The sequence below is a fragment of the Hesperophylax consimilis genome, chromosome 6 (genome assembly GCF_061612785.1).
Source record: "Hesperophylax consimilis isolate HC1 chromosome 6, BYU_Hcon_1.0, whole genome shotgun sequence".
NCBI lineage: Eukaryota > Metazoa > Arthropoda > Insecta > Trichoptera > Limnephilidae > Hesperophylax > Hesperophylax consimilis.
Window position 1 is genome coordinate 22,157,734 of NC_142841.1, and position 11,594 is coordinate 22,169,327.

General features: G+C 34.4%; 2 protein-coding genes across 2 annotated transcripts in view; one reads left to right on the forward strand and one right to left on the reverse strand.

Moving 5' to 3' along the window:
• qm (geranylgeranyl pyrophosphate synthase quemao) overlaps positions 1–877 on the reverse strand; it is a 32,308-nt gene extending 31,431 nt beyond the window's left edge. Inside the window, exon 1 of the mRNA XM_089632448.1 lies at positions 676–877. Within this exon, the coding sequence (XP_089488574.1) occupies positions 676–726 (51 nt within the window). The 5' untranslated portion in view covers positions 727–877. The remainder of the gene's footprint in view (positions 1–675) is intronic.
• A 1,165-nt stretch (positions 878–2,042) lies between these two features.
• On the forward strand, positions 2,043–5,383 carry Srp19 (signal recognition particle 19). The gene is made up of 4 exons (XM_089632837.1): positions 2,043–2,283; positions 2,520–2,697; positions 4,015–4,157; positions 5,177–5,383. Exons 1-4 carry the CDS (start codon positions 2,228–2,230, stop codon positions 5,256–5,258), a joined length of 459 nt encoding a protein of 152 aa, XP_089488963.1. The 5' UTR covers positions 2,043–2,227; the 3' UTR covers positions 5,259–5,383.
• Positions 5,384–11,594: the final 6,211 nt, after the last annotated feature.

Genomic DNA, 11,594 nt, shown 5'->3' on the forward strand with positions numbered 1-11,594 from the left:
TCCCCTCCCCTGATGTAAATGGTTGTTTCTTATTGTAATTATGTTGAAGAAAATTGTTATTTCAATAATATATGTGTATTAAGAATGAGGCAGAATAGAACAATTTTACCGAGTAAACTGACTCTTCTATACCAAATGCAATTAATAATTAATTAATTAATGGTCGGAACTTTACAAACAAGGCTTCAATGCCAATAAAAAAAGTTGAATACAAATTCGTTCTTTAGCAATTAATTGAGATTAATGAATCAAAGGAATGTAGTTTTTATAAGCCATAGTCAGTTGCATGGGAGATCTTTAATTAAATGATGTCAGAGATCAAACTAATTGCGCAATTAATTCAAAAATCTTTTAGTAAAGAAGTAATAAAATAAGCAGTCAGTCAAAATGCTCCCATTCAAGATAACAAAGCAAAATGTATTAATAAAAACAAATATTTACATAGTAAGTACCTACCGTCATCGCTTACTTTAAAAAAAATACATCTTGAAAATATTTATGTGGGTGACGGAATATTTATCAGATTTAAGAAAAACATTGATAGAAAAACAAAAATAAGTACCTCGCAATGTGTATTTTTAGACTGTTGGTTTAGCTTGGAATTTAAATAATGAAATAACCGCATATTTTTAACTGATTAGTATGATTGTTGTTTACAGTATTGAAGTGACTTACCTCATCTTGCTCAGCATCCCCTGTTTTCGTGTAGGGAATTTTTTTAGACATTTTTACACTCACGGTACACAGCACAAATGAAGTAAATTACACCGGCGAAATCAATAACAGCGTCTGCGGAAAGCAACCGCGTTTTATATGAACCGAAATCGGGAAACTGCAAAAAATATACATTTACACCGCTTCGAATCTATTATAAACATGTGTGAGGGACCGTAGACAATAATTGACAATAATCTTGAATTTAATCCATAGATAAACCATCAACTCGCAACAACTGTCATTCGCGATCATAAAGGGATGGTGACACGGGTTCATAAATAAACCACTCCCGGGTTCGATAGTAGTTCTAACACAGCGCCCTTTTTACTAACGCCAGGCGCCGTTTGCTCAGGGCTCCGGTCTTGCGTCCAAAAAATTAGGTTTGTAATTAAAAAAAAAAAAACAAAATTTCCTGCATAGAAACTTTAACATGAAAAAAAACGAAAAAGGAAAAACAAAATCTCTCCAAAAAACTTTCTACACGTCTCAATGACAATATTCTTTTTTCAAACTTTCTTCGATAAACAATTGATTCATCTACTAATAATTTTAAAATTTTAAATACTAAGAACTTCATCAAAAACTACACGACGCGACGTGGGCCAACTCGCCACTTACGTTACAGGCAAATTTTGAAAATAATGTTTTAAATGTGCCCCGCATTTCTTCACATGTTTCAAGGAGCGTCAACAACTTTTTTAAAATGACTATCATTTCAGATTTAAACGCGCTGTCGTCCAAACTATAATATTATCACAGACCTTCTATTGCCAAATGAGATGATGTGGAAAATAAATAAAATATTGGTTTATGATTTTCTTGTACCCCCATAGATATACAAATTGATAGACAACAACATCAGTCATACATTGACAACCGACGAATACACATTGAAATAGTAGGCGCAGAAAAGTCAAGTTCGTTAAAGTAAGGCAAAGGCTTGAGACAGCGCACTACACATTTTATTATTACATTTGCGAGTTGCCCGCATACTGTCAGATTCTTTTATTGACAAATTGCAGAAAAGGAAACCTTCACGCCGCCTCCCACGCTTCGCAAAATTGGGTTTGTCTTCCTTTCCGTTATTGATAGAGTAATCAATTTGGATGTCTATGTGTATACCGAAGAACACATCACAAACATTTTATGACCTTATTGGGACAACAAGGGACATCAAAAGCTTTGATTTTTTATTATTGGTCAATTTTGTAATTTTGGTGAATGGTACCCGTTATCGTTTAATGTTGCTCCATACAAATAATATTTTACATTGTTGTCTTTGACAGGCAGTGAGAGCGACAGCGTGATTGGTTTATTTATGGCGACAGCTAACAACACTGACACCAGTGACGTTTCGCTATTATTTTCCCCCTTCACATGTTTTTGCCGTATTGGTCAATATGTCAATGAGTTAGAGTTAGAGTTAGAGTATAAATATTAATAGCATTTGCAAACAATATATATTTACATATAAATAAGCGTAACATTTTCGTGATAGTTATTTCTAAAAATGGCTGGTATTTTGACATCTTGGTCACCTGACAAAAAACACAGCGATAAAGAAAGGTATGTAAAACAACACGTAAACTATGTAAATATTATAGTTAAAGTGTTGTAACATGGATTGTTTAATAACCTTATCTAAACTTTTCATACATCGATTATGTTCATATTGGTGTTACTTTTCATTCACATTTTAACAGCAACTCGTATGTGTTTCTCTTTCTGGCATAGATCTTTTAAACTATTATCAATTGAACATGCTTCAGACAGTCTATTACACAATTTTCTCTGTATTACAGATGGGTATGCATCTATCCGGCATACTTGAATAGTAAGAAAACGCTTGCCGAGGGCAGACGGATGGCAAAGGAGAAATGCATAGATAACCCAACTCACCAGGAAATAAGGGATGTCCTCGTTTCTGCCGGAATGAATGTCGGTGTGGAAAACAAACTTTACCCACGTGAAAGGAGCAAGGTAATGATTGATCCATTTTGAATACAAGCCTGATCTTTTGTTTATCCCATTTGGGATTTTTAGTTAAGTTTTTTACGCAGCCTTGTAAAACAGATATTAGTAAATGGTAGGCAGATTTTATTTTACTGAACTGAATAGTGATATTACAATGCGAGTTGCCTGTATACTGTCAGATTAACCAACAATATTTAAGGGGAACGGCTACGCGGCTGTTTTCATACAAAACGTAAATCTTGATTTGAGACCAAAATACTTAACCAAACTGAATAATATATGTTTAATCGAAAAATATAGCAAATATCTAGTACGGATATGTACTACTTTATTTAGTTATGTTTTATATCATAAAATATAGGCCACTAAAGAATTTAATGCGAACCATCAGCGGGACTTCAAAATCTACTCCTCTCCCCTGGCTCCCCGTACTTGCAAACATCAGGCGAGAAATTGCAACACTGAGAGAATACAAGAAGGCGCTGCAAAAAAACACAATACCTTTGCATGAAGATATCGTCTCCCACCCGGCATGCCGCTTGAAGTCCCGAAAGCCCTTCTGGGCGAAAGGAGAGAGGCTCCTCCGATTACCTCTCACCCTGAAGATAGGTCGAAACTTGAGTGGCAAACGACCAACGTGGGAAATGCCCATCTCATACAGGACCCCACCGAGAGACAGCCTGGGTTCTCTTTGCCTCGCAAAACCTGGTCCGCCATCAATAGGTTAAGGTGCTCCCATAGCCGCTATCCCCACATGATGCACAGATGGGGCCTTAAAGAGTCGGCGATGTGTGAATGTGGTGCGGTGCAGACCACCGAACATGTGATCAAAAAATACCCGCTCCATTCTTTCCCCGGCGGGATTGATGAAGTTCACATGGCGACGCTTGAGGCCCTAGACTGGCTCGCAGACCTAGATGTCCCCCTCTGACCCCCCCTCCATACAAAAGAAGAAGAAGAATTAAAGAATTCAATTTTTCATCATTTTATAGGCAATTTTTGCAATCATTTTTTAGTTAAATGTTTGAAAAATTCCCATGTTTGAATGAATAACCTGATAGTATTTGAATTCTTCCTACTCCCACCATTAAAAGTGGAAAATGTTGTTTGTGCAATGACGGAGGTGGCTAGCAGAAGAATTGAACCTGCGATGCATGGGTCCGAAACAATGCGACGCTTTGGACCACACACTCAATAAACAAATACATAATTGTTTGCCGTTTGAGAGTTCCTTTTAAAAAATTTAGAATTGAGAGTGAAGCACCCCCTCAGTATTGCCAGTATGAATACAAGTTTTTTAAAATAATGCTTTGTATATTGCAGGAATTCCTTCAGAGAGGACGCATACGAGTCCAGCTACGCAATGATGACGGAAGTCCCGTCAAACCCGAACTCCCGTCTAGAGATTCCCTTCTGCTCTATCTGGGGGAGACCATTCCTAAGCTGAAGACGAGACAGAATATGAAGTAATTATTATTACATTAATTCAAAATGATATTATTTTCTACACTGTGGCAACTAGTACTGGGCTTTGACGATAATTAAAAATCCTCCATGCCCTTAAGGGCCCTCAAGATTAATCTTGACAAACAGTTCTGCTGAAATATAACACAATTTAGGATAAATTCAACTGCCCAATATTATGCAACATTTTTGGTAGAACTGTTTTAAATATTCCAGATGTCATGTTAAAGAACGTCCCAATGTAACTGACAAAAAGCAAAAAAAATAATTAAAAATAATAACCAACATTGTTTTAACCACTTTTATTGTTTAGATACAACAAGTTATTATCAATAATCAAAAAACCTTTTTGATAGATCCTCTGCTAAATTTTTTCCTATTGTAAACCTCCCCTCCCCCTCTCTCTCTCTCTTTTCTCCTTATCAATTTTGAACTCGGGGTGATCAGCTCAAATCTCAATAAGTTGCGTCGTACAACATCGCTTTAAGTCCTCAAAAGCTGGTAGGTGTAGACATTTTTCAACAATATGCTCCGTGATTTGAACCTGTCCACATTCAGATTTTTCTGTTTCATATTTTCGTTGAGAGCCTCTAATATTTTCTTCAATGATTAAATATTACAATTTGGGGTTTTACTCATTAAGTTATTTCAAAAATAAAATATAATTTAATTTCATCGTTGTATCTGTGCAAAAGACTTAATTATATGAGGTGGTTGGCCGGCTGGTTTTTTTTATTTCATACCGCAGTAGAATCTTACTATTTACGGTTTTTTATGCTGATAAATGTTTCCGACCCTTTGTGTAAATGATTATTACTGCATTTTTTATTGGTAAGGAACCGGTCTGCCCGTCTCCTTTAAGCATTCAGGCCTTAGGCCCGTTGTGCTTCTCCCGTGTTTACCTTATTCCCTCGATAGTTTCCCAGTCCCTTTGACAAATTTCACCAGGGTTGTCATTGTGTGTTCGGCTATGTCTTTAGGTTCCATGATGAACATGTTTAAATATAATATTTCTTTTTAGATCCACCGAGCAACAAGTTCACCAGCAGCCGAGCGCGTCACAGAATTCAGCCAAAGCCAAAGGAGGCAAGAAGCGACGATAGAAAAATATTTTTTTTTTACATAATTACGCATTGTGTTCTTATATCTTTCACAATTTCACAGTAAAGTATTTAAAATATTTTTTTATTCTTTGGTGTAATAAATAAAGCAAATCTTTTCAGATATACATATTTGTACATTTATTTTAATCTACTACATAATTACAAAATAATGCATATTTATATAAAATATAATATGGTAAGTTTTTAGATTCTCACGGCCAAAAGCATTTTTATTATTTGTTTTTGGGGTGTTATGCCGTGTTGCGCTAACTCCTTCTTTAGCCGACGTTTCGGACTTGGACGGGCCCCAGGCTAACATAAATACTGTGCTTTCAGAATTCGCCACAAGATGTCGCCACTTCCGTTGGCATTTCGCACTTGGACGGGCCCAGGCCACAAACAAATAAGCACAAACTCGACAACCAAAATTTACACATCTTCGGATCTACCGGATCTGCCCTGATGATGGACACTGCAAGGCTGTCCGAAACGTCGGCTAAAGAAGGAGTTAGCGCAACACGGCATAACACCCCAAAAACAAACAATAAAAAAAAAATATATAATATATTTATTTATTATATAAAATATAATATATTTATTTATTATATAAAATATAATATATTTATTTATTATAAAAATTATACTCGAAGAATAACCCAAAGCCATACAAAATAAATACTGATGTTTCAACAGCTGTGCAGTTTCAAAACTAGGTACATAATTGTTATTATTCATTGAACACAATATTTGCAACTCTAATGAAAATTTCAAACAGAAAAAGGTTCGGTCACATCTGGGGAAATGAATCCAGGACCTTAGCCTTGCCGGGGCTTTTCTCAAATGAATCTTTTTCTGTTTCAAATTTTCGTTTGAGAGTCGCTAATATTCTCTTCAACGATTATATATTACGATTGGAGGTTTTTTTTTTTTTTTTAAAAGAATGACAAACATTCCCGTGTTACAGATAACCTGACAAGCGGAAAATGTTGCTTGTGTTGTGATGGAGGACTTAGCCAGCCGAGTCATCGAACACACTACGCCTGGGTGGGACCCAAACGCAATGTCAACTTAGCCACCGACCGGTCAAACTGGTTTTAATAAACCGGTTTTACTCATTAAGTTTTCAAAAAATAAAAAAGTTTATTATTTAATTGGCTTTAGTGACATTTTTACCTTTGCTTGACACTATTTCATTGAAATTTGTTATAAAAAAGCTTATAGATTATCCAATTCTGCTGTAGAATTTTTACTGCCATTTTCTATTTTGCTTCTTGTATTATTTACTGGGCGCCATGAATCCAAATATTATCAGAATGAATTTCAGAATTTGCATTTCTCTGTTTTTCAAAACTATTTGAGATATGTGTTGGTGCATTTATTTTTGAAGAAATTTGATTCTGTTGATAGGAATGTTTAATGTCATTATTAGCGTCTGAATTCTGGTTATTAGTGTAAAAATTATTATAATACCTTTTCTCCTTTTCTATACCATTTGGATATGCAGTAGGTATACTTTGTGCATTCTGTTTAAAATTGGAATTAGAATTCTGACCAAAGTAAGGGTTTGAATTCTGTCCAAAATTATGATGTACATTCTGTTTAAAATTGATGTTTGAATTGTGAGCAAAATCAGAGTTTAAACCCTGTCTAAAATTGGGGTTGAAATTCTGTCCAACATAAGGAATTGAATTCGGTCCGAAATTTGTGTTATAATTTTGTTGATAAGTTGGAGTATTCCAATTGTTTTTCTGACTTTGATAAACATCAGTCCGCAGAGGTTGTACATCAATTGAATCGTCATTGTCTTCTAACATTTTCAGGTTCATGTCAAATACACCATTCACTACATTCACCAGCAATTTCGGGATATTTTTGAGTAGAGGTTTTGCAATCGAAGAAGCATTGAACAAAGTAAGCTGTTCTGCATATTGTACTGCTGGTTTAGTGAGAGATTCTAAAGCTTTTACCGTGGGATCTCTCAGTTGTTGTATTGTATTCTTTAACACAAAATCTGAACTGTCAACACTTTCAACAGCTACCATATCAGAAAACTTATCACTCCTAATGTCTTCAAATTTAAAAGAGAGAGGGTTGACATAATTTTTTACTGATTGATCGATTTCATTATTTTGATGGGCTGCGAGTTGCTGATTATTATCATTTTTTATAATATGTTTTGTCATTAAATTGGCTCTTAAATCTTGAACAGCATTTCTATTTCGTCCTTCATTCAATTCTGTAGAAGTGGGCGTCTTTTTGTCTTGTGTAGTTACATCCCTTTCCATTTGATTTATAAAATCAGGAAAGACAACTCTATTGCCTTTCAAAGTTGATGGTTTCACTGAAAATTCATGGTTATTTCCTTGTTCTATTTTTAAACTGTCCTCCGAAGACTCAACATAATCTTTTCGGTGTGTGGTTACATCAGTTTCCACTAGAATTTTATTAACTTGTTCCGTCTCATTTGTTTCTAAATCATCATTTTCATCTTTCATAACTTTGTGTAATTCTGTTGCTGAATCACCATTTGGTTCTATGATCCTATAAATTTCTAGGTCTTTCGTACTATAATCTCCAAGTTTTGTTGTCAAATATTCTTCTTGGTGTGTTGTCAAATATACTCTGTAGTCTGTTGTTGTGTCAACTTCTGGGCGTGTTATCTCAAATTTTGGTTTGGTTGTCATATCATGTTGTTGTAGGATGGCAGGCATATTATCTTGATGTGATGTCTTATAATCGTTGAAGTCTGATGTCATACCAACTTCGCTTTGTGTTGTAATGTTATTTTGGAAGTGTGTCATGATATCAATATTCGAATTTGTGTAATCAATTTCTGAATCTTTTGTGATATTCATTTTAGAATCCGTTGTGATATCAATTTCAGAAATTCTTTTGATATCAATTTCCGTATCTCTCAAATAGTCTTGGTGTGCTGTCAAATATACTCTGTAGTCCATTGTTTTATCGACTTCTAGGTGCGTTATCTCAGATTCTCGTTTGGTTGTCGTATAAATTTGTAGGTTGGTTGGCATATTATCATGATTTGTCTTATAATCTTCGAAGTCTGATGTTATAGCAACTTCTGGTTGTGTTGCGATGTTATTTTGCAAGTCTGTCATGATATTAATTTCCGAATCTGTTGTCATATCAATCTCAGAAGTTGTTTCGACATTAATTTCCGAATCTCTTAAATAATCTTTTTGGTGTGCTGTCAAATAAACTCTGTAGTCTGTTGTTTTATCATCTTCTGGGCGCGTTATCCCTAATTCTGGTTTGGATGTAGTATAAAGTTGTAGGTTGGTTGGCATATTATCATGATGTGTTGTCTTATAATCTTCGACGTCTGATATCATAGCAACTTCTGGTTGTGCTGCGACTTTATTTTGCAGGTGTGTCATGATATAAATTTCCGAATCTGTCGTGATATCAATTTTCGAATCTGTTGTCATATCAATTTCCGAATATGTTGTCATATCAATCTCAGAAGTTGTTTCGACACTAATTTTTGAATTTCTTAAATAATTTTCTTGGTGTGCTGTCAAAAAAACTCTGTAGTCTGTTGTTTTATCGCCTTCTGGTCGTTGCGTTATCTCAAATTCAGGTTTAGTTGTCATATAACGTTGTAGGTTGGTTGGCATATTATTTTGATGCCTTCTTTTATAATCTTCGACGTCTGATATCATAGCAACTTCTGGTTGTGTCATGATATCACTTTCCGAATCTGTTGTGATATCAATTTTCGAATCTGTTTTCATATCAATTTCCGAATCTGTTGTCATATCACTTTCAGAATCTGTTGTCATATTAATTTCAGAAGTTGTTTCGACATAAATTTTTGAATTTCTTAAATATTCTTCTTGGTGTGCTGTCAAATAAACTATGTAGTCCGTTGTTTTATCGCCTTCTGGTCGTTGTGTTATCTCAAATTCTGGTTTGTTTGTCACATAAAGTTGTAGGTTGGTTGGCATATTATCTCGATGCGTCGTCTTATAATCTACGAAGTCTGATATAGCAACTTCTGGTTTTGTTGCGACGTTATTTTGGAAGTGTGTCATGATATCAATTTCCGAATCTGTTTTGATATCAATTTTCGAATCTGTTGTCATATCAATTTCCGAATCTGTTGTCATATCACTTTCAGAATCTCTTGTCATATCAATCTCAGAAGTTGTTTTGACATTATTTTTTGAATTTCTTAAATATTCTTCTTGGTGTGCTGTCAAATAAACTATGTAGTCCGTTGTTTTATCGCCTTCTGGTCGTTGTGTTATCTCAAATTCTGGTTTGTTTGTCACATAAAGTTGTAGGTTGGTTGGCATATTATCTCGATGCGTCGTCTTATAATCTTCGAAGTCTGATATAGCACCTTCTGGTTTTGTTGCGACGTTATTTTGGAAGTGTGTCATGATATCAATTGCCGAATCTGTTTTGTTATCAATTTTCGAATCTGTTGTCATATCGATTTCCGAATCTGTTGTCATATCACTTTCAGAATCTCTTGTCATATCAATCTCAGAAGTTGTTTTGACATTATTTTTTGAATTTCTTAAATATTCTTCTTGGTGTGCTGTCAAATAAACTATGTAGTCCGTTGTTTTATCGCCTTCTGGTCGTTGTGTTATCTCAAATTCTGGTTTGTTTGTCACATAAAGTTGTAGGTTGGTTGGCATATTATCTTCATGCGTTGTCTTATAATCTTCGAAGTCTGATATAGCAACTTCTGGTTTTGTTGCGACGTTATTTTGGAAGTGTGTCATGATATCAATTTCCGAATCTGTTTTGATATCAATTTTCGAATCTGTTGTCATATCAATTTCCGAATCTGTTGTCATATCACTTTCAGAATATCTTGTCATATCAATCTCGGAAGTTGTTTCGACATTAATTTTTATACTTCTTAAATAATCTTCTTGGTGTGCTGTCAAATAAACTCTGTAGTCTGTTGTTTTATCGCCTTCTAGTCGTTGGGTTATCTCAAATTCTGGTTTGGTTGTCATATAACGTTGTAGGTTGGTTGGCATATTATTTTGATACCTTCTTTTATAATCTTCGACGTCTGATATCATAGCAACTTCTGGTTGTGTTGCGATTTTATTTTGCAAGTGTGTCATGATTTCGATTTCCGAATCTGTTGTGACATCAATTTTCGAATGTGTTATGATATCATTTTCCCAATCTGTTGCAATGTCAAGTTCTGAATCTGTTGTGAAACCAATTTCAGAATTTGTTGTAATATCAATTTCAGAACCTACTATGATTTCAGATTCTGATGATGAACTAGCTTCTTCCAACAAAGTGTTTATATTTGTGTTTGTAATTTCTTCAGTTTTCGTTGCCTCAAGTTTATTTCTTTGTTCTGTTGGGCTTACATATTCCGAACCCTCAAATGTTCTAGTGTTTTTTTCAGTTACAATGTCTTTTTCTACTGTAGAGATTGTTCTCATTTCCTTGAAATCAGCGATGTAAATTTCTTTCATCAGTTTGTTTATTACATCATCTTTCAAAGAGTTTACGTTATTTATAGATTTTGAAACATTGAGCACAGATAAAGTTTCGTCTAGACTTTGGTATTTTTCCGTCACTAGATAAATTTCTGAAGCGGTGAGATTTTCTAATGAAGTCGCCATATTTATTATTTCTCTGTTATTATCGTTTTCACCATGAATATATTTATTTGTTGTCTTACTTTCAGTGTTATCATCTTTTGAAAAATTGGATATTCTTTGTTTTGAGGACCTAACCATATTCACATGGTCAGTCATGTAATCTTTGAAAGATTTAAATATTCTTTCTAAATCAGTATCTTTTTCTGTTACTTTACCAGACTCTGAATGTTCTAAATTAATAATTTGTTTTGTTACTTCGTCAAGTAATGTAGAAGGCCTAAGTATTCTTTCTTGGGCATTAATTTCCATAGGAGAATGCACTGTTTTCTGTTCTTTTATCAGTTCTGTAGTTTCCGTTACTGTAACAGTATCTGAAAGTTCTCTTGTAGCATTAATATTTAAAGGTTTCATTATTTGCACTTGTTCTGTTGCTGAAGAAATGCCTAAAGATTCTACAGTATCCAATAGTTTTGTTTCCGCATTAATTTCTGAGGGTTCAATTGTTTTAATTTCTTCTGAATAAAGTTTTGAAGTTTCTACTATAATGGATGGTTCTGTTAGTGTATCAGCTTTTGAAAATTCAACTGTTTGCATTAGTTCTGTTATGGCGTTCGTTTGTAAAATGTTCATTGTTTTTGTTAGTTCTGTTGATGCATTAATTTCTGAAGGTTTCATTGTTTTAATCTCTTCTGTTACTGAATAATCTTCCAAGGGTTCTACATTGTTCAAT